This window comes from Gymnogyps californianus, chromosome 1, assembly GCF_018139145.2.
Source record: "Gymnogyps californianus isolate 813 chromosome 1, ASM1813914v2, whole genome shotgun sequence".
Lineage (NCBI taxonomy): Eukaryota > Metazoa > Chordata > Aves > Accipitriformes > Cathartidae > Gymnogyps > Gymnogyps californianus.
Genome location: NC_059471.1, coordinates 205,186,077 through 205,212,614, shown reverse-complemented (window position 1 = coordinate 205,212,614; position 26,538 = coordinate 205,186,077). Strand labels below are relative to the sequence as shown.

Below are 26,538 nucleotides of genomic sequence, written 5' to 3'. Positions count from 1 at the left end.
GTGTAATAGGACACCTTTTGAGCAGGACACAAGAGAATCTCTATATTTTTATGAAAATATCTTGAAACTCATTAATGAAAATATTTACTACCCATATCATAATGACACAACCTTAATTACTGAGATTTTATGCAAAAAACCCATACCTACAATTCATCCGGTATTATTACCATGTATTAATATAATAGTCAAAGGAAAGCCTGCCTTGTTTTACGACGACAGACTAGAAAATGTGTGCTTAATTCCCAGTTGTCTGCCTAACTATGTTTTAACAAGCTATTTAAATATCCTGGTCCTCAAGTTGCCACTCGCAAAATCATTAGCATAATCACCCATTTCACAGATGGGCTTTCTAAATAGACGTTCAGATCCTACAGGAGTAATGGTAATATAAGAACTCATATAAAAAGAACTGAAATGTTAAAATGAAGTAAAAAACAGGAAACATGAAAAAAGAGGAAAAATATATGTTCTATTATATATTCTATAGAACACTTTATAGCATAATTTAAATGTTTATACTATAGCTTCACTACATTTTTCTAACTAATTCTGAAACATTAGGCTTACAGAAGTTCTCTTTGGTTTAGTTCATCCAGTGAGGGGGAAAAAAAGAATTCTATCTTATTAAAATGCTTTCTGCAGCAGTGATGCAATTTGATGCTCTTTTGGGTTTTAACTGTTTATTTAAGTACTCAGCCATAACCATTAAGCACTGTTCCAGAATCGTGGGGAAACCCAAAATGGAGGAAGCTGTGGAATCCCTTTCAGAGCTCTCAAATACACTGGTGAGCAAACCCACTTTCCTCTGGAAAGGGGAGGATTGTGGTTTTCCCAGTTCGATGATGATCACTTTTCTCTGACTACTATTAGATCATGCTTTCTAGAGGCAGATCCTTGCAGCTCACAATTACACTTCTGAACAAGCAGGAATGTTGCTTTTGGAAAAAATAACCAATTATGGCATTTTGAAAAAGTAACTCAGAGGTAGGTAGTTCTTAACTTTCCTCTAACCTCAGCCCTCATTTCAAATTTCACACTGTCACTGCACAATAGTCTCAGCATGATTCTCAGGAACAAGAAACAGACACAGTAAAGAGCAGTCAGAACAAGGCTGTTGCCCTATCTGCCTTCATCCTTGGTTCTGAAAAGCTTTTGTTAGATGGAAAGTTAAACCATTATATTCCTCAGACTCCATCTCTTTATCATTTCATATGTGTTTTGTAATTTGGAGAATCTTCCCAGTGTATAAAGAAATATATGTGGGAGTCTTTATTAAAACATTGGCAGACTTTATTGCCTTACAGTTTGGCATTTCATATTGCTTTTGAAGTATGTTTCAAGATACAGTGTATATTTGAAAGTTTCTAAAATAGTACCAGATTCTAAAACCTTGCTTTTCTTTAGAAGTTTAGCAGGAGACTAAAGTAATCCAAAACATTAACTATTTTTAGATTGCAGTTATAAGTACTACTTCAATTTCTATATTAAACTAATATAAAATAGTATCAAAAGTTCACTTTTTAATTAATGTCCTTCTCAGGAAATCAAGTGTAAATTTGTATTTTTCCAGTGCAGAGTGGCTTTTATTTTTTTGATATCTTAGTAAACACTGCATTTTCAAACATCCTCTTTTAAAATCCTAATAATCATGACATAGAATTAGTCTATTTGTGGCTACAAAAAGCAAGCCTTCTTCTCATTATGCAGTAAGTACTAGCTGTTTATAGATCTAAGTTTGTTGGAAGCGATCCAAACCTATAGTGCTATTATTCCTTAGTAAAATTTAAACAGCTGTAGTCATGTAATTCAAAACCCTGGAAGTCTGCTGCAGTGCTTGTTCTACTTCAGTATACCATGAATGCAGGATGCAGCCAGTCATATAAAGGATTCTCTTCTTCACAGAATGAAAGACAGACATGAACTACAAACCTGAATGCAACCTGAAAGGTCCAAATAGATGAGCTTGTGACAGCCTCTTCCAGAGCCCAGGTACAGTAAACCTTTGTCTGTGAATTTTCTGCAGTGAGCTAAACTCAGATACTGTAAATTGGGGAAGCTGCTTTCCAAAAAAACAAAAGAGAGAGCAAATTATTACACGGGTATGTTACAGAATCAAAAGAACATAAAATACCATAGTTAAAGTATTCTGAAAATTACTGTAAAGAAAAGATGTTAGATATGAAATAGAATTATCTCCTTGCTGAAGTTTGAAAGTCTCTTTCTTCTGCTGCACTTTTTCCTCTGCTCCTTGTATTGCAAATTACTGGGGAATAGCACTATCATACAATATATTTCACCACATGAAAACAGTATCATTTTAAAGTTATATCTCAGATAACTGCAAAAGCACACTTTTTTAATTAACTGGGATTTTTGTGTGCATACTTTGAAAGCTAATAGACTTTTCAGTATAAGTTTGCTGGACTGTCTTTGCCATTGATTTTACAAGCAGTGCCTGCTGGAAATGAAAACCAGAACTCTATCAAAGGATGTTAAAAGCATAAATGTACAGTTAGAGCTTCTCAAGTCATATAATTATTTAGAAGAGTACTATTAAAAGAATCCGAAAAATTGAAAGAGATAGAAAAGGGAATTATACAAAAGTGAACCATCCAATGTTAGGTTTTGATCGGTTCTTTTGGAAAACATTTCTTTATAGTAAACGTTAGTTAAAAGAAAGCAAACTGTATAAGTGGAAAATGTTAATCAAGAGCACTCTGTAAAAGTATACTCTGAATATACTTAAGTTTCCATCTGCAGCTTTGGTTTATAACATACTGAAAACCATTCATTTTACTGAACTACATTTCTAACTGGAATAAATAACAATTGCCACAAGCACCACAAATGAAAGCATACAGAAAATCAAAACCTAGAATTAGGACCTACTGCTCTGGTAGACATTTAGTTGTAGGGATATAGTCATGCAGTTCTGCAAGTCAGCAAAAGTAGGCATTTTGAAGAAAGAGGGGAACACCCACTGAGGAGCTGACTGCTTAAGGAGTGGCATACATTTTTGGAACTGACTTTGTACTTTCAATATAGAGTGAGGAAACATGCTAACTTGAACTGAACACAAAAAAAAGAGATAGGAAGCTGGAAAAGAACGTTCTTGTAAAAAAAGGATAATACAAAAATATTAAGAAATTAAATATAAGATTACATTTCATGGAAAAAAAAAACCAAACAAGACAGACAACATGCATCAGAACCAGATATTAGACTGTAAGGGCATGAGTTTGTGGTGCATTTTTTTTAAATGGAAACACTTAATTCATATTAAATACAGAAATAAAATGCTTTGTAGAAGCATAAGCCTTTTTGCATTTTAGTGACGTATTTCACAGAAATGAATGGGGAAAATCAAACTTAGAGACTGGTTTTTATACTCTGGCAGTTCTGAGTCTTTTTAAAGTATATGCTGCTACAAGGTTGCACAATTTAAGACACAGGGAAGCCTTTCTTACTGCATTTTGAAGACTGTGATCAAAACCTTCCAATACTTTTGAAGAGACACTGATTTTCTTTACAGGTCATATGACCCATTTTTATGATCTGGGAATTTTAACACATGCCTTCTGCCATTTTTAAAGCAACAGCTTGCTTAAAGCTTAAGCTTGAGCACACAGACTACTAAAAATCCTTCTTTTGTGTTACAGCTAAATTCTGCAGGAATTCTGTCATACTGGTTTTTCAATTAATTTTGGCATTAGCAATCTTAGGATCAGTGTTTTAAAGCAATCATCTGACAAAATCACCTTCTGACATTTATTCCTGATAGGCAATATTCATGTCTACCATATGCAACAGAACTTTTCAGAGGGAAATTGTGGCTGATGATCTGTTTTGTGTAATACGGACGTTAAAATGCTTGTATGGAACAGTAGGAGAGAATTAAAAATGACCAAACAGCTTTGAGCACACTCAGTCTACACTTCATTTATTCCTTGTTCCAACAACAGACATCTGATATACAATAGCAAACTTCATGTGGAGTATTATGAAATGCAATACTGCCACCTCTAAGAACTTTGTGTTAGTTACATTATTACACAGGACCTGTGGTGAGCTAATGCTTTTGAGATGGCATGTGAAATGTTTATGAAATTTGTCTGCTATCAAAATCTTCACAGGACAGCACCTTTTTGTACATCCCCATAATCTCAGAAACAATGAGCTTTGCTTTTTGTCCAAAAATTGTCAATAAAAACAGTGGTATCTTATGGTTTTAAATCAGAAGCATCATGCGTGACTGAGAAAATTTCCTATTAATGAGGTACAAGTTAACTGCAAAATATGTTTTGTCAGTGGAGAATTTTTCTTTTTGTTTTAAACATTTTATTGCATTGAAAGCATCACCTACTCTGGAGAATTCTTTCTTGGGTACGTGGTATTTATGCATCAAAAGAAATGACCGGTTCTGACTTTTGGTGGCAACAGCATGCTCAGGTAACCAGAATAACATACGCTGAGATTACCTATAGAAGAGCTGTTCCAAACTTCAACATAAATATATGGAAATTTAAAAAGACAAAATATCAGCCTACATGGAGAAAACACAGATTATGATAAGAATAATACTGATGAAGAGATGAGCGGTAAGATTGAAGACACTAAATGGAAAACCTTGCCAAAACAAATGTTAGTTATATGAGGATATGGCATTATAGATTAAGAAAAACAAAAGTAAAAATGTATTATGCAAATGCCAAAGAAAAACATGTTTCTGGACTTTGTGGGGCTGCTGTTGAAAGAAAGACATTAGTTTTCCTCATAGGAAAGAGCAACAATGTACAGCTGTCTTCAAATCTATATACATCTTTGTGATGGCTGCTATCGTGGACCAGCATGCCTCTTTTCCTTTACGGCAGCTTTTAATGCAGCAATTCTACCTACCAGGCAGACTTCGAGTCTCATGGAGGGGTACATCTAAAACAGGAATGGCAGACCTCTGTAAGAATGTAAATTCTCTGCCTGCAGCTCACTGATCTTCCAAATAAGAGTTTGGAATAACTCTTTCTTTTGCAGTTGTGACACAACGCCTTGGCTCACACAATACACCTATCCACAATCCTCTCTTGTGAAAAAAAGAATTTTTAAGAACATATCTAACTTGCAAACTTCTTGCATCATCATGAGTAACTGGACATGCCCAAGAAATTTTTGGCTAGCACGTTCTTTTAAAAGTTTCTGTAAAACTCTGAAATATATAGGGTAATCTAGCATATATTTTTAATTATACTAAAAAGAAAAAAGAACTGCTATCTAAGTCAAATGTATGGGGCATTTTTTTCATTTTGTATAGCAGACAGAATCCTGTAAATCACTCAAAAAGAGTATTTCTACTACATATGCCTCTAAGTTTCCTGCCAGATAAAAACCCCACACTTTCATGTTTCTGTTTAATTTTACCTTGACAATAGTCGTAGTGTTCCATTAGTAATATCTGTATACGACAGATTTAAACAGAGAAGAGCTCTGCAACCTTCTGATATGAGTCTCATCGATTCATCCTGAATAATTAAAAAAAATAATCCAGAAGTACATTAAAATTATATTTGTATTAATTTTTCTTACATTTTTATGCAGAGTAACAAGGGAAAAAAACATGAGTAAGTATCTTTAAACCATCATAATAATTTTTATACATCACAGCCATTTTCTTTGGAAGCCAAGCCTCAAAATAGAATACTGAGAGACACATGATGCTACTGTTACTCACTTGAAGTATGGTAATTTTAACATTCCAATTCAAGGAAGCATTATACACTACACAGTCCTACAGAGCACAGGGGACTTTTCACATGATTGAAGGTTAGCACCTGTTTACATATTTTGCTAAACCAAGATTCTTGTTAGCCAATCCTGCTGTCTAAAACCATTGGTGAATTTTCTCCGTAAACTCTGGTACACTTCTCTAACCGGTAATATCATTTACAAAGTGCTTCCTGTTTAGTTCTACCCTCTAGGTGGAACATTAGATTTCAGTAATTATAAGGCTTCCACGTTTTATTGACCTGCAAAAGTGGTACTACCTGTATTGTTCTATGTATCACTCTGTTACAATAGAAAGGGAACAAATCTCCTAGTATGAAGAACGTTTCACAATAAATGTCAATATAATAGAAAGGCAAAAAGTCAGCACTTAGACATGGAAATGTAATAGTTGAGTGTGTATCTTTTGCCATGTTGCGGTCACCTTTTTACTATTATTTCAGTTATCAGGCAAAAGGACCATCAAGATAGCTGGAAATTCAATACCAATCAACTTTAAAGAGGACAGTTTGTGCTTTTGAAATATATTCCTGCAACAAAGGATTTGAGAGAGGTGATACCAGCAAAAATAGGTATGTTGACAGAAGATAACCATAATCTGAAGAGAACTGAAGGCATAGGGAGCGGTGAGAAAGCATTGGGGGGATAGCATGATGGGAAAAACTCTGAAACCTTCCATGTGAAAGCAGCACAACCAGGGGTCCATCTCAAGTGTCTGAACACAAACACTTGTAGCATGGGAATCGACCAGTAGGGATCAAAGTCCATGCACAGGTGCAGAGCTATGATTTCATTGGGATTCCAGAGATGCAAAGAGGTAGCACACAGAACTGGAGGGCTGCAATGAAAGGTTACAGAATATTTAGGAATGACAGCCCAGGAAGGTGAGGACAGGTTGCACTCTATGTAAAGTTATGCCTAAGTGCATGGAGCTTTGTATTGGAATGGGTGACAAGTCAGTCGAGAGCTTATTTGTAAGGATTAGAAGCTAGACTTGTGAAGATTACATTGTGGTAGGTATCTGCCACAGACTGCTTGATCAAGAAAAGAAGGTAGATGAAACCTTCTTCGGGCAGCTGAAGGAAGCCTTACCATTGCCTGTCCTGGTTACTTATGAGAGACTTTAACCACTCTGATATCTGCTGGAAGAACAATATGACTGGGCGCAAGCAGTCCAGGAGACTTCTTTAGTGTGTTGAAGACAATTTCTTGATCCAGGTGACTGATGAGTGGTCTAGGGAACATGTTCTTCTGGACTCGTTTCAGAAACAAGGAAAAACTGGTCAAGGATGTGAAGAACTAGAGTGGCTTTGGTTACTGCAACCACGAAAATGAAGAGTTTAAAATCCTGAGAGAAGAAAATCGGACAAATTGTAGAAGAAAAAGCCTGAACTTGAAAGCAGATTTTGGCTTGTTTAGGGATCTGCTTAAGAGGATCTCATGGTAGACAGCCCTGGAGGGCAAAGGGGCCCAGAAGAGCTGGTTGATCTTCAAGGCCAAGGTACTCAATGACTTTTTGCCTCAGTTTTTACTGCTAAGGTTTGTCTTAAGGCTTCCCAGGTGCCTCCCAGGAGCCTACTAGCAGAGTCTGTGGGAGTGAAGCAATACCCATGGTAGAAGAAGATAATGTCAGCGAGCACCTGAGGAAATGGGACGAGACAGGGTGCATCCAAGAGTACTAAGAAAGCTGGCTGCTGTCACTGAGAGGCCTCACTCATTTTTGAAAAGTCATGGCAACCAGAGGAGATTCCTGATGACTGGAAGATAGGAAATATCACATCCATTTTCAGGAACTGGAAGAATAAGGATCCAGGAAACGACAGGCCAGTCAGCCTCACCTGAGTCCATAGGAAGGTTATGTAGCAAATCCTCCTTGAAGCCCTGTCCAAGCACATGAAGGATGAAAAAGTGATAGCGAACACCCAGCGTGGATTTACCAAGGGCAAAGCATTCCTCCCTAAGGCGATAGTTTTCTATGATGAAAATACTGGATCTATGGATAAGAGGAGAAAAGCGGCTGTTGTGTATCTTGACTTCAGCAAGGCCTTCAACACAGGCCACAGTATCCTTTATAGCCAAATTGGTAAAATAAAGGCTGGATAAGTGGACTTCAAGGTAAGTGAAAATTTGTCCAGACTGCCAGACCAAAGGGTTATCACCAATGGTGCTAAGTCCCGTTGGTGGCTTGTGGCAACTGGCATCCCTCAAGGGTCAATATGGGGGCCGGTACTGTTAAATGTCTTTATAAATGGTTTAGATGATAGGAACAGAGCACATTCTCAGCAAATTCACAAATTATTCCAAAATGGGGGGAGTGTCAATACACTGGAGGCTAGAACTGCTATTCAGAGAGATTTAGTCTGGAAAAATGGGCTGACAGAAACCTCATGAAGTTCAACAACGGCAAATGCGAAGTCCTGCATCTGGGATGGAATAAGCCCATGCATCAGTACAGTCCAAACACTGGAGAGAAAGCAGCTATCAAACACACTGACCTGAGAGTCCTGGTCAATAACAATTTCAATGTATATGTCAACAGTGTGCCCTTCTGAAAAAGGTGGCCAACTGCATACTAGGCTGTATTGGCAAGAGTGTAATCAGCAAGTCCCTGCTATCCCATGAACCAGGCGCTGGCATCCCCTAAGAATGTGCTTGCTGGTACGTACCAAATGTGTATTAGCAAGCATGCTAACAACCAAACAGAATGGACAGTTATGAAACAGTGTTTGAGTCTTTACAATTTGGCAAGCCCTGGCCCTCTTTAACTTACTGCCTTCACACAGGAACCTACAATCAACACGATCCTTGAGAAGCATACAACCTCTAAATATTACGCTGTAATTATAAGATCATATAACAAGTATTATGTTATGTAGCAAGATGATTCTACAGTGTTACTCAAAGAACTTCATAATATAATATACCTTTATCCCTTCCTTGTAGCTGGTATAGCAAAGAAAATTACATAATCTGTGAAAATGGTGAGAACAAGATATTTGGCAATAAAGCCAAATAGACTTTGGCTATTAGGCATCAACATAGGACAGAGATGAAGATATATGTAAAGCCAAACCAAAACAGAGTATTATGAATTAGAACCTCATGATTCTTCTGCAGCTCTTGCCTCTCTAACTCGACCATCATATGTCATTTTTGTATGAAGTTCATAAGCTGTAGTTTATCCATGGTAATTTTTAAAACCTTGTGTGTAAACTTTGGCACGTTTCTGGGCTAGACCCTTGGACGTACACTTCACTCCAAAGACAACTAAACTATACCAGATTATTTGTTTATATACTTAACACTATAAGTAGCCTATAAATGGGTGTATACATTATATGAATCTATTAAGAACCATAATTAAAAAAAAATATTTTCAGATTGGTTTTATTATTAGAAAAATTTGCATATATCAGTGTAGTTTATAAGAAATTATTAATTAAAGCAAAGTCAAACATTGTTTTTCCATCAGAGAAGAGCAATGAAAAAACATTAAAGAGAATTAATGGAAGCAAGATAAAACTGAAAATGTTAAAGGAAAAAGGATGGACAAATATATAACAGTCATTGCATACTTAGACACTTTTCAAATAAAGGCTCTCACAAATATCTAGAAATTTAGTGAGACATTTTTAGAGCCCAAGTGTACTACTGAATGAAGGAATAAAGGAACTTGGAAACAATATAGGATTAAAATGTATTGTTGACAACTCCAAACTTAAACTAACAAAAAACCTTCCCCCCAGACTGGTGAAGTTTTGAATCCTGTTTATTAAAATTAATTGAGATTGAATATATCATTTTGCCCTGGCACTGTAGAAAACAAATAAGCACTGAGTATCTCTGAATCCTACTAAACTCCATTTTCAAAGCACTTAAGAACACAAGTCTCTACTTTTTATCAGGAAGATTTGTGTACCCAAATAACTACAGCACTTTAAAATATCTTCCTTCTCGGTATAAATTAGAGTTCATGGAAAAAGTCTGTAGTACTTACACTTAATCCCTGGCATTCAGAGAGATTTAAGTCTTGCAAATTCCTACATTCACCTAAAAATAAATTAAAAAAATTCATATTAAAGGTGAACAGTTCAAATTCTCAATGTATGACACAAACGTAAGAATTCCTATTACAGATTCAGTCCATCTAGGCCAATATCCTCCCTGAAACCATGGCCAAAGCAGATTACTGAGAAGAAAGCACAAAAAACCAAAAGTAGAATACAAAGTTGGAGTAAGCTGTCCTGAGGAAATGTCTCTTCTTACACTCCATCAACTAATGGCTGGCTTAGGAACTAAGCTGTTTTCAGTCTTATGTTACCAAAGGACCAGAAAGCTACCTAATTAAGCAATTTGGTGTTAGGAAATGCCAGAATTAAGTTTTGCACATAGGTTTATCTGTCCCTCCCACCCATATATTATGACACCAGTATCTAATTACATACATGAACAATTTTTTCCCTCTGAAAGTAGAGGTGCAGCAATCAGACCAATTGCAGGAAAAGCCCTGCTTATCTTCTGCAAGTATGGAATTTCAGAGAATTTAGCTGCCTGAGACAGTCTCTTCTCTGTGTGTATAATCTATTATTTTTAGAAACTCCTATTTTGCAGAGATTGTTGCAATTCTAACAAAATAATGAAAGATAGATGTCTGACACTAGAAACAACACACATCCCTTCAGACACTCTTCTGCCAAATTTTGAGTCTATCCTCCAAGGTAAAGATGCAAAAACTCCTATTAAACATAGTAATACTTTTTGCCTTAATCTAATCTTCAAAAATAACTGATCTGTCTAAACTGAAATGAAAAAAAAATAGGTCTAATACAGATACCTTATATGGAAAATGCAGTATGAAACGTTTATAGCGTTAAAAGAAATATATTTTTAAAATCTTTAAAAACACATTTTCACATGGTAAGCCAAATACATGTTTTCAATTGCAATCAAGCATTAGTACACCAATAGATCTGTATATTCTTTTCTATGCGGACTGTGACTTCACTGATATCCTGTAATACTGTCTAACTCAGTGCCTTTTTGAAGAGTAGGAAAATACTGAGAGGGATTGCACAACTCAAAAGAACCTAACCAATTAAAATCATCTTTAAGGCTGCTAAGCCACAGAAAAGACATACCTCTTATACATTTTTTGCCCTAGCCCTAAATGAGACACAGTTATAATTTTATATGTGAACCTGTACATGTTACTGAAAGCAGCTGCTCATTTTGGTATTACAGCTGAGTATAATTTAGTTAGCAGACAAATGTAATACTAGTAAAAAATTCCAGTTCAGACCCAGGAGATGGAAAGGAAGAGGAAAGAATATTTCCATAATTATTTATTACCTTTCCTCCCCCAAGTTCTTTTTCTATCTCCTGGATAGAATGAGCTATCACATTACCAGAATGGTGAACAGTTCAAAACAACACAGAGGATCCCAGTTATGATTCAAGCTATTAAAATACGTGATCAATTTACACTGACTAGCATATAGCTGCCAAAAAGTAACAAATAAAATTTCATTTTTCATGTAACGGATAAAGTTGTCAATGCAAACACTCATTCACACTGTGAACTAACAGAATCTGAATGCGGATAGACAACTGGCAACTACAGGAACAAAATGGAGAAACCGATCAATGGGTTTTCAAAGGGATTATTAAGAACTGGCCACATGGATTAGAGGGATGCAGTAGCACGTGTAGACAGGACTGCTCCATCTGTCTAATGAGTAAGAACTGCACAAATACTGAGAACACCCTACAGTCAAGATGTGGTTTAAACTGATCTACCAATTTGTTTAAAAATGAAAAATTTCTTTGCTTTCAAAAGAATTTTACCTGATATTAGTTGATTTATTGCACCACCTTTCCTCCAGATAAAAGCAAGTTTTTTGAGCCCCAAACGGTGTTTTAGAAACAGAACATCTGTGCAATGACCTGCACTCAAGATTGGGATTCAATACCTTCCCAGGTGCTAAGGTCAGAAAGGTCTGAGCATAACGCAAAGATGTCCACAGTCATAGAGAAAAAGTAACTAAGTAGTTAAGCCAAACAGTGAAGAATTAAAAAAAAGTTTCAGAAGGAATGATACTGACTCGCAAAAGTAGGAAATTTGTGAGATGGAAAAAAGTTAGAAAATACAAAAACCTGAGGGGTTAAAATGTTTCTAAGGAAACACAATCTTGTGGCCAAACTTCACTGAAAAGGAAGGAAAAGAGCAGTGCACAGGAGCACTACGGGAAATTCAGGAGGGAACACAGGCCAAAAATTTATTAAAAATATTGAGGCAATTTTGCACATGGTTGCAGGGAGCAGTCCTTGTCTTCCCCTAATAATCATAGAATCATAGAATCATAGAATGGTTTGGGTTGGAAGGGACCTTAAAGATCATCTAGTTCCAACCCCTCTGCCATGGGCAGGGACATCTTCCACTAGATCACATTGCTCAAAGCCCCATCCAACCTGGCCTTGAACACTTCCAGGGAGGGGGCATCCACAACTTCTCTGGGCAACCTCTTCCAGTGTCTCACCACTCTCACAGTGAAGAACTTCTTCCTAATATCTAATCTACATCTACCCTCTTTCAGTTTAAAACCATTACCCGTTGTCCCATCACTACACTCCCTGATAGAGTCCCTCCCCATCTTTCCTGTAGGCCCCCTTTAGGTACTGGAAGGCTGCAATAAGGTCTCCCCGGAGCCTTCTCTTCTCCAGGCTGAACAACCCCAACTCTCTCAGCCTATGCTCATAGGAGAGGTGCTCCAGCACCCTGATCATCTTCACGGCCCTCCTCTGGAACCACTCCAACAGGTCCATGTCTTTCTTATGCTGGGGGCCCCAGAGCTGAACGCAGTACTCTAGGTGGGGTCTCACGAGGGTGGAGTAGAGGGGGAGAATCACCTCCCTCGACCTGCTAGCCACACTTCTTTTGATGCAGCCCAGGATACGATTGGTTTTCTGGGCTGCGAGCACACATTGCCGGCTCCTGTTCAGTTTTTCATCCACTAATACCCCCAAGTCCTCCTCCGCAGGGCTGCTCTCAATCCACACATCGCCCAGCCTGTATTTGTGCTTGGGATTGCCCCGACCCAGGTGCAGGACCTTGCACTTGGCCTTGTTGAACTTCATGAGGTTCGCACAGGCCCACCTCTCAAGCCTGTCAAGGTCCCTCTGGATGGCATTCCTTCCCTCCAGCATGTTGACCGCACCACACAGCTTGGTGTCTTCAGCAAACTTGCTGAGGGGGCACTCAATCCCACTGTCCATGTTGCTGACAAAGATGTTAAACAGCGCCGGTCCCAATACCGACCCCCGAGGAATGTCACTCGTCACTAGTCTCCACTTGGACATCAAGCTGTCAACTGCAACCCTTTGAGTGCAACCATCCAGCCAATTCCGTATTCACCAAGCGGTCCATCCATCCAATCCATGTCTCTCCAATTGTATTGGGTTTGCGTGGCAAGGTTTTGGTAGCGGGAGGGGGCTACAGGGGTGGCTTCTGTGAGAAGCTGCTAGAAGCTTCCCCTATGCCCGATAAAGTTAATGCTAGCAGGTTCCAAGATGGACCAGCCACTGGCCAAGGCCGAGCCCATCAGCAAGAGTGGTAGCGCCTCTGTGATAACATATTTAAGAAAGGCAAAAGAAGTTACAGGGGAGTTGCAGTTGCAGCGAGAGAGAAGTGAGAAGAAGTGAGAGAAACAACTCCGCAGACATCAAGGTCAGTGAAGAAGGAGGGGCAGGAGGTGCTCCAGGCGCCGGAGCAGAGATTCCCCTGCAGCCCGTGGTGAAGACCATGGTGAGGCAGGCTGTCCCCCTGCAGCCCATGGAGATTAATGGTGGAGCAGATATCCATCTGCAGCCCATGGAGGACCCCACGCCGGAGCAGGTGGATGCCCGAAGGAGGCTGTGACCCCATGGGAAGCCCACGCTGGAGCAGGCTCCTGGCAGGACCTGTGGCCCCATGGAGAGAGGAGCCCACGCTGGAGCAGGTTTGCTGGCAGGACTTGTGACCCCGCGGGGGACCCACGCTGGAGCAGTCTGTTCCTGAAGGACTGCACCCCGTGGATGGGACCCATGCTGGAGCAGTTCGTGAAGAACTGTAGCCTGTGGGAAGGACTCACATTGGAGAAGTTCGTGAAGGACTGTCTCCCATGGGAGGGACCCCACGCTGGAGCAGGGGAAGAGTGTGAGGAGTCCTCCCCCTGAGGAGGAAGGAGCGGCTTTGGTGGGCACCTGGCATCCAGCCAGGGTCAACCCACCACACAAATTTAGAGACAAGGATGTTGTGCGGGACAGTGTCAAATGCTTTGCACAAGTCCAGGTAGATGATGTCCTTTGCTCTTCCCTTATCCACCAACGCTGTAACCCCATCATAGAAGGCCACTAAATTTGTCAGGCACGATTTGCCCTTAGTGAAGCCATGTTGGCTGTTATCAATCACCTCCTTAGTTTCCATGTGTCTTAGCATAGTTTCCAGGAGGATCCGCTCCATGATCTTGCCGGGCACAGAGGTGAGACTGACTGGCCTGTAGCTCCCCGGGTCTTCCTTTTTTCCCTTTTTAAAAATGGGGCTTATGTTTCCCCTTTTCCAGTCAGTGGGAACTTCCCTGGACTGCCACAAGTTCTCAAATATGATGGATAGTGGCTTAGCCACTTCATCCGCCAGTTCCCTCAGGACCTGTGGATGCATCTCGTCAGGTCCCATGGACTCATGCACCTTCAGGTTCCTTAGATGGTCTCGAACCTGATCTTCTCCTACAGTGGGCAGTTCTTCATTTTCCCAGTCCCTGCCTTTGCCTTCTGCAGCTTGGGCAGTGTGGCTGGAGCACTTGCCGGTGAAGACTGAGGCAAAAAAGTCATTGAGTACCTCAGCCTTCTCCATATCTCAGGTAACCAGGTCTCCCCTTTCCTTCCGGAGAGGGCCGACATTTTCCCTAGTCTTTCTTTTATCACTGACATACCTGTAGAAGCTTTTCTTGTTGCCCTTGATATCCCTGGCTGGATTTAATTCTATCAGGGCTTTGGCTTTCCTAACCTGATCCCTGGCTGCTCGGACAATTTCTCTGTATTCCTCCCAGGCTATCTGTCCTTGCATCCACCCTCTGTAGGCTTCCTTTTTGTGTTTGACTTTTTGTCCAGGAGCTCCTTGTTCATCCACACAGGCCTCCTGGTGTTTTTGCCTGACTTCCTCTTTGTTGGGATGCATCGCTCCTGAGTTTGGAGGAGGTGATCCTTGAATATTAACCAGCTTTCTTGGGCTCCTCCTCCCTCCAGGGCTCTATCCCATGGTACTCTACCAAGCAGATCCCTGAAGAGGTCGAAGTCTGCTCTCCTGAAGCCCAGGGTAGCGAGCTTGCTCTGCGCCCTCCTTGCTGCCCTAAGGATCTCGAACTCCACCATTTCATGGTCACTGCAGCCAAGACTGCCCTTGAGCTTCACATTCCCCACCTGCCCCTCCTTGTTGGTGAGAATAAGGTCCAGCATAGCACCTCTCCTCATTGGCTCCTCCATCATTTGGAGAAGGAAGTTGTCATCAGCGCATTCCAAGAACCTCCTGGACTGCTTATGCCCTGCTGTGTTGTCCCTCCAACAGATATCGGGCTAATTGAAGTCCCCCATGAGGACCAGGGCTTGTGAACATGAGGCTGCTCCTATCAGTCTATAGAGGGCCTCATCTGCTTGGTCTTCCTGGTCGGGTGGCCTGTAGCAGACTCCCACTATAATGTCACCTGTCCCTGCCCTCCCTATAATCCTGACCCATAGGTTCTTGGTCAGCTCCTCATCCATCCGCAGGCGGAGCTCCATGCACTCCAGCTGGTCATTGACATAGAGGGCGACACCCCCTCCTCATCTCCCCTGCCTTTCCTTCCTAAAGAGCCTGTATCCATTCCAACACTCCAGTCGTAGAAGCCATCCCACCACGTCTCCGTGATGCCAATAAGATCATAGCCCTGCAAGTGTGCGCATGCCTCTAACTCCTCTTGTTTATTCCCCATGCTACGTGCGTTTGCATAGAGGCATTTAAGTTAGTCCCCCGATGAAGCTGACTTACTGGATGGAGTGGCTGGAATTCTTTTGTGCTGCTCTTCAGGTGCTCTCCTGCTGACCTGTGATCCTTCTCCAGGCTCTGCGTATCTATTGCTGGCACTGGCATCAAACTGCTAGGAATGGGATGGATTGAGGTTCCCCTTCCCCAGGAACTTTAGTTTAAAGCCCTCTTCTCCAGCTTGGCAAGCCTATGGCCGAAGATGCTCTTCCCCTTCTCTGACGGATGGACCCTGTCAGCCCCCAGTAGACCAGGTTTCTCAAAGCAAGTCCCATGGTCTAAGTAGCCAAACCCCTGGCTGTGGCACCAGTCCCGTAACCATTTGTTGATTCACCAGATTCGACTGGCCCTTTCAGACCCCTTCCCTTTGACCAGGAGGATTGAGGAAAAAACGACCTGCACTCCAGAGTCCCCTACCACTGCTCTCAGGGCTCTGTAGTCCTTCTTGATACTCCTCAGACTGCTTCCGGCTGTATCATTGGTGCCCACGTGAAACAACAGCAGCAGTTAATAGCCAGTGGACTGTACGAGGCTTGGTAGTCTCTCAGTGACACCCCTGATACCAGCCCCCAGTAAGCAGCACAACTCTCTAGAGAATGCGTCAGGTCGACAGATGGTGCCTCCGTACCTCTCAGAAGAGAGTTGCCTACTACTATCACCCATCGCCTTTTCTTAGTTGTGCTGGTTGTTACACTGGGAGCAGATCGGGCTGCCTTACTCAGCTCCAGTGCCTGTCCTGATGCAACAGGTCTTTCCTCTTCAGTCTGCAGAGCGGTGAAGCGGTTCTGCAAAGGCACCTCAGGCTTTGGGGGAAGTCTCTTCCTCCTGCAGGTCCTTGCCATTGCAAGCTTCCATTCTTATGCATTATTGGCCCTCCTCCCTTCCATGTGTGCTGGTGGGGGAGTTCTTGGCTGTTTGGCCGTGGGCTGTGGGTCCACTGCAGACTGCGCTTGGAACCAGCTAGCTAACTCCTTCTCAGCCTCCCTGATGTTACGCAGCCTTCTCACCGCCTCCTGCAGCTCAGCCACCTGCTGCAGGAGGTCCTCCACCTGGGCACACCTTTTGCAGGCAGGTCTGCTGCCTGTCCCTGCCCCAGGAGAAAGGTCTAGGCACTTCCCGCAGTCTGAAGTCTGCGCTGCAGCCTCTCCCTTCAGCAGCTCCCTCTGGGTGGAGGCATCAGCCACCGCTGGGGTAGATGGTGCAGACCCCCCAGCTGGAGCTGCAGCCTTTGCTCTCAGACGAGTGCCCACCATTCTGCCTTGAGGGTCAGGTAGGATGAGTGCCCTTGACCTGCGCAGATGGTCACAGAACGGTGCCCGGTTGCTGGGTGATGTGGACTTCGAGCCTCTCCACTCGGCCAGTGGAATGTCCCTCCTTCAAAGAGGCGCCCTCCCTGCGCGCCCTCCGGCACAAACTGCCGCGCCACGCCCGGGCTGACGTGCCACGCCCTGGTCGCCACGCTCCCGTGGGCTGCCCTTTGTGGCAGCGGGGGGTGGCCACCATTACTCCTGGCCCTGCCCATGCCTCGCCAGCCGCTCTCTCTCGTGAGAGCTGCCAGCTCCTGGCAGGTCTCCGCGCTCTCCTGGCGTTTGCTGGGCTCAGGAAACACCCCTTGCGTGTCGCAACCTCCGCTCTGCTGTGGAACGCACCTGCGCCGGAGCTGATCACCTCAGCGAGTGACCATAATAATAATTCCTTATGATTGTGTTGGGCTTTCCTGGAAAGGCAAAAGCTCCTGGCTTACTCTCCCTCCTCAGGTGGCCAGATCTGGAAGTGGTTTGAAGCAGGCCACGGCCAGGACCTGCAGGTTCTCTTTGCACTCTGCCTATGCTGAGATGACATATAGCCTCATAGGCTCTTCCAAAAGATTATTTTTGGGTCCTTCTCAGAGCAGTCCAGCCAACTTTGTCCACTTGGCATGGGCCATGAGAGACACTTGGTACTAGCCGGGCTAGTTATGATAAATTGGGCCTTAACCTGAAAACAAGTCACACTTGAGCGCAGTCTAAAACTGGGGGTTTGATTGACAGGCACTGGATGACTTCCCCTGGTCTGGCTCTGTATGTGTTCCACTGGGTCAACACCCAGAAAGCTGGAAAATATCAGCTTCAAGCTCCTCTCTCAAGATCATCTTCCAAGATGAACTTAAATACAAAGAAGATTCAGCCTGATGCCGCTTTCGTGAATACATGAGAACCTTCTAACAAAGCTCAGTTAGAAATTGGTCCATATAGTTTCCCATGTTTAATCAAAATGAACGACAGTAGGCCAGAGACAGTAAAAAAACAAAAAAAGAGATAGGACATTAAATCTTCAAAGTATTTGTGAAGCTCCAAGTAGTGTGATGATTGAGTACTTGACTGAATGCTGCATATTATGTACAAGCTTCCATGAAAATGCCTGTTTCATCTGTTCTAATGTTCTACTTTTCTTCCAACACAGGGATCCCACATATCCCAGCTGGGCCTCCTCAGAGCTGTATAACACTGATTAAGACTATCCAAAAATTTCAACTGTTCCAGCTGTCACAGAAAATAACTAGGGCCAGCTGAATGTCAGGATGCAAGTAGTTACTATTATACTACTACTTCTTCTTTGTAAAGCATCTGACTGTAGGAAGACAAGGAACAGGGGTTTGAGAAACAATGAAAGGGAAAACATCTTAAGGAAAGCATCTAGCACTGTTAAGCGCAATGCCCGAGGCCTACCATGTGATATATACACTTATCTTCATGAGAAATACCTAGATTGTCAGGAAAGAAAATTGATTTTTGTGGCACCTGATTGGCCAGAGGATTTAAAACATATGCTGCTAGCAAGAAACAGGATTCGTAAATTGAAGAATAATATGTTTTCCAAGTATAAAGTACTGAAAAGCCTGGATTTACAACAGAATGATATATCAAAAATTGAGAGCGAGGCTTTTTTTGGTCTGAATAAACTTACCACACTCTTACTTCAGCATAACCAAATCAAGAGTTTATCCGAGGAGATTTTTATTTATATGCCCAGTCTAAACTACCTACGTCTTTATGATAACCCCTGGCATTGCAACTGTGAACTAGAAACTCTTGTTACAATGCTACAGGTTCCAACAAACAGGAATTTGGGAAATTATGCCAAGTGTGTGCACCCAATAGAATTGAAAAATCAAAAGCTAAAGCAGATAAAAGCTGAACAGCTATGTAGTGAAGAGGACAGGCAGGACCCCCAAAACATAAAACAGGAGAAGCCTGAAGCTGTCAAACCAGAATTTGATTCCTCTTTGTGCCACATGTATGTGTTTCCTGTACCAACTCTGAACTGCAAAAGAAAAGGTTTGTATCTGTCCTTATAACTGAATTAATGATTTTAATATTCTTGCTCCTTTAGTACATTTATACACATATTATTTACAGCAAATTAATATAGTACTAGTACTCGCTTTACTTACTTTAACTAATACTGTTAATTGTTTTTGTCTCATAACTACAAGCAACAAGTAGGAATTCTTTCTGCGTTTTACCTCTACTCTGCAGCCTCAAGTCCACAGATATTCTTTAGTGCTCTGGTATAAGATATCCGACAAAAATCAACAGGAATAAAATTAAGCACACACTTAAGTTACTGAAGGACCAGCACCTCACTAGTCTGATTTTACAACTATAAACATACTAATCAGTCAAATTACAGCTGTGCTGAAATTGTTGTCCTGATAGAGAAAAGCACAGAGTGTCTTTTCTTCTTTCCAGTGTACAAACACAAAGACAGCAACAACTTTGACAGAAGCGAGCTGTGAAACAGGACTGGAGCAGCCAGCTGTGCTTACAATGCCAAAAGGAACCTGATTGATTGCAAAGGAGAGCCACTGCATCCTCACATTTTCTGTGCAAGATTTCTTCTACTAAGGGAAGAAATTGTATGCTTTTGTTCATAAAGAAATACCTCCTCTGTGTTCTTCCTCCCAGCACCCAGCAAACATTTCAAAGTTGAAAGGCCTTCAAGAAATGTTTTTCAGACACTTGGATCCATTCCATTCCTAAATCCTTCTCAGGCTCTTAAAAGCCACAGTTAAGCCTTAAGGGTAAACCAGCATATATCAACACAAAAGTGCACATTTATTCGTGCTTTCTATTTCCCATATTTTATCCCATAATGAAACAAAGCAAACAATTAAAAAAAAACAATTCAGAAGAGAGTCGTTCTTTAACATTACAAATCTGAAATAAAAAGCATTACTAGAAGCAGCCAAAATTGGGAGGTTTTTTTCCCAACTTTCGCGAAGCATAGCCTGCAATACCGGATCACTGCAGTATGGTTTGCCCACTTGTATCTTGCAATGTGTTTGCTAAAGTTCTATTTGCTTTAACAGTGACTTAAATTTACGTAACAACTCTGTGTGGCCTTATTCTTGGACCTTAATGCCAGAGACAAGCTCAGAAGTCAGTATAAGGAGACAATACCTAAATATAAAGAATTAACGATTTCAGTATTTGATTACATGGTTTAGCTACTGTGTATGTCATAAAAAATGGTCCACATTTTTACTTTTTTCCACCCTGTTAAATTCCTTTCTTCTTCCTATGGATCACTTTTCTCTTAGTTTTACCATGCAGCTACTACATCTTTTTTATTAATGATTTATGCTTTTTTATTGGCTAACATTTATTAATTTCTTAATATTCACTTACCTTATCTGTCCTTGTAGATAGGATCTTAATTATTAGATTACAGATTACAATCTTATATCCTTCATAGGATCTTAATTATATCGTTATTAGCTTATGTCTCCAGTAAACTGTGCTACTGAACAAAAACTAGGCATATATTATAATCTTAATATAAGAAAAGACTGACTTTCCAGCTCTCCCCATTTAGTGGTATCAAAGAGATGAGCTGAATACATGAATATACTCAAAAACTTTTGGCAAGAAAAATGTTACTTTTTTCTCTAAGTTCATAGAAACATTCAATGTGGTCTGCTCTTCATGGGAGTTTCACAGGCTTTTACAGTATTTAAAAAAAATGGTTTACTGTCTTTAGTACTAATAATGAAGGAATAAAGTTACTTCAACTTCTACATGAGTGTACTAGAGGGTACAGGGACTCCCTCCTTCAGGTCAAGAACTAACTATATCAGTCCAGGATTTCCTGAATGTCTAGCATAGACACATTGAGTACATTCAATATTTTTTAGGAAGTATCAGATCTACTGTGCATATGCTTGACAGCTGGATGCAGATATCCCATGGACATTTGGGATTTCTGAACATATGGTAATGTTTGATGAAAGCATTGTACTTAACTGTCTTTGCATATGATTACTGTGCAGCAGATGCAAAATTTCATTGGAATTTTCATCAGAAATAGGAGTGTAATGCACCCAAAATCCTGGGAAAACACAAAAATTTCTTTAAATCCACATGGACAAGATTTCAGAGTAGGAAAAAAGGTGCATCAGTTGCCAAACCAGTAAGATGAGATGAAAAGCTGCAATCCCTTATTCCTTTACAATGGAGGGGATGGAGTGACAAGCAGTATACCAGTACTACATATCTCTAAGGAGATACGACAACAGGTCAGTAGCTTTCAGTTAATGTCAAAAAGCTCATGAAAGAAACATCTTAAAAATACATATAACCATGTGTATGTTCTCCTTTTTGAAGAATTTATTTATATCTCATCAGACCAGTGATATGCCAGATCTTTCAGTACTTCAGAATGAAAGTATCCTATGTCCTTGATTCCGTTTTACCAAAAAAAGCAACAAAAGTTGGATGCAAAAGTAACTTGTGTTTGCTTTTCTGCAAAAGAATTTGTATTTGCAAGAGCAGTTGAAAAAATCTGCTTTCTAGTACTGCCAAACTCTCCAAGTCTCTAAATTCAAGCATTATTTGCATTCATTTGGTGATAAATAGGCCCTGAAATTTTGACATCTGCACAAGCAGGAAGCACTCCAACCAGAGCAGGCTGGAGTAGTTATAATATTTATGTATTTATAATACCAAAGCTCTGCTCAAAATCAGACATAAGGCAGGAAGACTGATATATTGCTTTAGTCTTGGGAATACCTGATGCATTAGACATCTTCAGAACTTCAGAAGTACACTGACAACACAAATTTCAGCACAGATCGAGAAACTACTTGCTTTCATTCAAAGATGGTCAAATAAGAGATACCGCTGATTTTCTTGTAATAACAGCCCAGGATCAGAACACTCATTGAGTAAACATAATCCTGGAGATTACATTTATTAACATTATGAGAGGATTCAAACCACAGTTTGCACTTCTCAAGAATGTGCCCTTACTACTAGAGTAGAAGCTATTCTTTCTGTAACTCTTTTGCAAGGAACACTGTAAGGATATACACACAGATGACTGAGAGGTGCTTGGCTACTTTGGTAATGCCAATGATACAAGTAGGACAGAGAAGCAGATAGACAGAATGCACTCTGCTGCCTGGACATATAATAACCGTAAGTATCGTAACAAATATGAAGTTTTAAATATTACTAAAACACTACATAACTGTAACTACAGAACTATAATTATAACTGTATATATTACTATAAATACTATAACAACTAGCATTTTTATTGCTGATAAAATCTAAAACATTTTACCTTTTGGCAACACAAAACAAAGGATGTAAGATAGCACATTATAATTTGATTATGGAAGATGTTCACATACCAATGAACATTTTTTTACATAGTTACTCTGGTTTCTTTTCTTTAAATGATCCAGTTCTTCACACATGCTTTTTATTAGTATAGTATCTTCACTACCTACCCTATCCCTATGCGAATGAATAGTACAGTTCTATTAAAATAAAAATATAAAACACAGAAAGCGGCTTTACTATAAGCACTAATGAAGAGAGCAATTTTCACATGAAATGTAAAGATACATGTGAACAAAGCAATGAAATTCAGACATTGAAAAAACATGTTGACACTAGTAGTGGGGACAAAAGGGAAAGAAAACAAGAAACAAGGCTAGACTGACAAAACTCTGTGTGGTATGCAACTGTGATACCTAAGCAGTAAGAATAATCTAAGGCTGACACAAGTTATGTCTTTTTCATTTTTTAAGATTTAAAGAAAGTTCCAGGTAACATACCTCCAGATATAGTTAAACTTGATTTGTCCAACAACAAAATTAGACAACTACGAGCCAAAGAGTTTGAAGATGTCAGTGAACTGAAGATATTAAACCTAAACAGTAATGGAATAGCTTACATTGACCCTGGTAAGAAAATTTAAAATATTCATTAAAAAGTGATTTGTGTTTTATTAATTATAAACTTTGATAATGTCTCTATCAGATATAAATGTGAGGGGAAAGGATTTAAAAATCTAGAAGTTGGTGCAAATTTTACCTTTTGTACCACTCAATTCATAGAGTAAAGATTTGTACTGAAATGTATGCGTCATGGAAGTCAATGAAGAGAGACTGATTTCAGCTGCCCTTTCTTAATACTAAACCAACCAAGTGCAAAAATTTAATTCTGCAGACTGAAGGCTAATCATTTCCCAAAATGCTAAATAGTTGAATGATTTTTTAAATATCTTTGCCAAATCTAAGAAAACTTGTCATATAATGACTGCTTTAAAATTATGTTGGCTGCTTTTAAATTATATTGGACAATAAAGTAATAGACAAACCAAAAGGATTTAAACTCTTTTGGGTTAAAAATCACTACATATAATTGCTCTTAAGTTATATATTATTAGAACTCAAGTGGCCTTGTGGGCAATTTGCTTATTGCCTATGTGTATTCATTTTTTAATTATGAAAGCACACCCAAGGAGAGAGAGATAGAAAGTATGAAGCAAAAAGAGCCTTCTCTAGTAGCCTTTTGGAAACTAAACAGCAGTAGAACGTGGTAATATCAGTAAAATGGTACTTAGGAGGTTAACATTACACATAGACAATTTATTCAAATTAAGACTTCTGCCATTAAATAAAACAGTATACTTGCAAAAAGTATGAACTGCTCTCTGAAATGTGACTCAGAAGCATTATTATGAAGCTCCATGTTTATAATCTTCCGTATCTTAAAATATTAATTTAAAGGTTCTACACACACACAAATACATACATACAAAAACTACTAGCCCTGCACATTGTCTAATACATACTCAATTTCCGTATTTCTACTTCTACATATTCTACACTCATGCACGCTCATTGTTTTATAACTTTACCAGCAGTACAACTCCCCTAATGTCGATATATTTATACCAGTATGTCATTTCTCAAGGCACAAGCCATATTTTAAAGTTCAGTGTTTGAAAAGTCTTTTTTGTAGCCTTTAGCCAAAAAAAAATTTAATAAATGTATAATTATGAAAATGTTTTTCCTGTTGCAGATATGCATGGTTTTTTCTAACTTATCTTTATAAGGTACCAATAACTATTTTTCTGTTGACTAGCTGCTTTCTCAGGCCTCAAAAACTTAGAGGAGCTGGATCTATCAAACAACAGCTTGCAGAATTTTGAATATGGAGTACTGGAAGATCTTTATTTTCTGAAAATACTGTGGCTGAGAGAGAATCCTTGGAGATGTGATTACAACATTCATTATCTTTTCTACTGGTTGAAGCATCACTACAATGTTCACTACAATGGCCTAGAGTGCAAAATGCCTGAGGAATACAAAGGATGGTCTGTTGGAAAATACGTTCGAAGTTATTACGAGGAGTGCCCAAAAGACAAGCTGCCCATTTATCCAGAAACTTTTGATCTGGACAAAGATGATGAGGAATGGGAACGACACAAAGAACAATCAGTTCAAACAGTAAAGAAGCACGGTGTAATTGTCACTGTGATAGGCTAATAAGGGAATCCTTTTTTTTTTTTTAGTACATTCAAATATTTGATACTCTGACAAAGAAAAACATGCTGTTTACATTTTTTGTTAATTATACTGATTGTTTGTAGGACTATTTGCCTACAAAGATTTCTGTTAATTGCAGTTAATAATTACAGAATGGCATTAGTTATACAGCATCCTTCATCAAGTAATTGCTTCTGACAATTTGTTCTGGACATTACTGTGAAATATTTTGGCAAATATTTGAAACTATACAGTAGAAATCGATAGACATAAATGTACATAATGTGGTGGGGAGGAGCTGTCTTATGTATGAACACAGCTTATGAGTTGACATGGAACTTGCTGCAGGATTGTGACCAAGACACGTTTTTCTTGAATATATTGACAGTTCTTTGTATCTATCAGTTTCCTGAAATATTCCCAGAAAACATTTCTAAGATTTTTGTATCAGCTTCCTGTTGTTTTATTGTATACAAAAAATCAAACTAAAGACTAAACTTAAATACAGTTCTAGAAAAACAGGAATGGCAGTTGTTATACTGATTAGGATTTAAACCCAGAAGGTGGGTTCTACTTGCTGATTTACCAGTGTTCCTGCTCAGTTTTGAGTGAATAACTTGGTCTCTGACTCTTCCATACCTGAGCTGCCTGAAACCATGAGTAGCCAAGACATGGTTGGTTTCCAAGATCCAGCTCCACATGCTCATATTTGCCTTGTTTGGTTTTTGCAGTAGGCAGAGCTGAAGTCTTTCTAGGAAGTATTTTAGGTTGTCATGTCAGTTCAACACAGATTACATGACATCACTTCTAGGTGAAGAGGAACATGTGAAGGCTGCTGTGGTCTCCATCCAACATGCCTGTGCCCATCCAAACTGAAGGTAAGTATGCTTTTGAGTGCTCACTAAAAGTGTGGGACATTCTCAAAGTCCGCCCTTCTCCCAGCTCATTTGTAAAATGCACATTATAGCACCTCCCTAACACACAACTGTCTATGTGAATATACATTCATTAAAAACTGTGATTATTCTAATACTATGGTAACAGAGCCGTACAAATGCCCCAGATAAGTAGACAATATCTCTAAAGATAAAATTCCTTGCTACATAATATACTGGCTAAAAGTTCTTTTACAAAAAAGCTGTTATTACTTAATGACTATTCTTAGGTTTTACATAATAGTTCTGGTTTTTCAATTTCTGCATCAGTTAATATTGAACTAGCAGAACTAGTGCCTCTTAAAGACAGCTATTATAAACCCTTTTTTACACATAGAAAGGATAAGTAACTCCCCAAGCTCACATGGCGGACAAGTAGGAGATGCTGGGTTAAAACTTCAGCTCAAGCCCTAGACCAATCTCCTGCTCTTATTCTCCTTTAAAGATCTGCACACAATTATGGTGTTTGTGGATTCCTCTGGTGCTTCAGCCACAAGCCCAAAAGGTCACACATTTTGTTTTAGAAGTGCAATACAAAGCACTCAGAGCTTTTATGCTAACATGAAATAAAAGAACCACATAAAGGAAAAAATCAGAAATTATTAAGGGTGGTAGGAATGCCAAACAAATCCTTAAGCAAACACACCCTGTTATTAACTGCATTCCTTCATGTCCTCCATTATTCAGATTATGAATATATTTAATGGTGCTTTACTGATAAACTTTATAATTTAGCCATTTCTTCCGCAACATCTTTTAAAAACTTTATAGCAAATACAAAAGTATCTGACTCATCCCTGCTCCTGGGAATATCTTAAGTATTATCTTAATTATTAAAGGTTAATCCTGATAAGATGGAACACAGATGAAAATCCCATTTGGCCAGTAATATTCACTAAATGTGGCATTTTCTAGAAACTTAAAAGTGTTGAAAGAAAAAAAATCTGTCGT

General features: G+C 39.7%; 2 protein-coding genes across 4 annotated transcripts in view; one reads left to right on the top strand and one right to left on the bottom strand.

The window, feature by feature from the left end:
* Positions 1 to 26,538, bottom strand: part of FBXL13 (F-box and leucine rich repeat protein 13) — a 106,453-nt gene that overhangs the window by 39,518 nt on the left and 40,397 nt on the right. The window contains exons 10-12 of the mRNA XM_050908853.1: positions 9,776 to 9,828; positions 5,416 to 5,516; positions 1,933 to 2,062 (exon numbers count right to left, since the gene is read on the bottom strand). Coding sequence (XP_050764810.1) covers positions 1,933 to 2,062; positions 5,416 to 5,516; positions 9,776 to 9,828 — 284 coding nt within the window. The remainder of the gene's footprint in view (positions 1 to 1,932; positions 2,063 to 5,415; positions 5,517 to 9,775; positions 9,829 to 26,538) is intronic.
* LRRC17 (leucine rich repeat containing 17) lies at positions 1,885 to 25,097 on the top strand. Of its 3 annotated transcripts, XM_050908874.1 has the most exons (6): positions 1,979 to 1,992; positions 5,593 to 5,615; positions 6,222 to 6,350; positions 18,272 to 19,146; positions 22,907 to 23,062; positions 24,249 to 25,097. In XM_050908874.1, exons 4-6 carry the CDS (start codon positions 18,390 to 18,392, stop codon positions 24,650 to 24,652), a joined length of 1,317 nt encoding a protein of 438 aa, XP_050764831.1. In that variant the 5' UTR covers positions 1,979 to 1,992; positions 5,593 to 5,615; positions 6,222 to 6,350; positions 18,272 to 18,389; the 3' UTR covers positions 24,653 to 25,097. The 3 variants fall into 3 exon arrangements, with proteins under 3 accessions (XP_050764822.1, XP_050764838.1, XP_050764831.1); XM_050908865.1 differs by lacking the exon at positions 5,593 to 5,615 and having other exon boundaries at positions 1,885 to 1,992; XM_050908881.1 differs by lacking the exons at positions 5,593 to 5,615; positions 6,222 to 6,350 and having other exon boundaries at positions 1,885 to 1,992.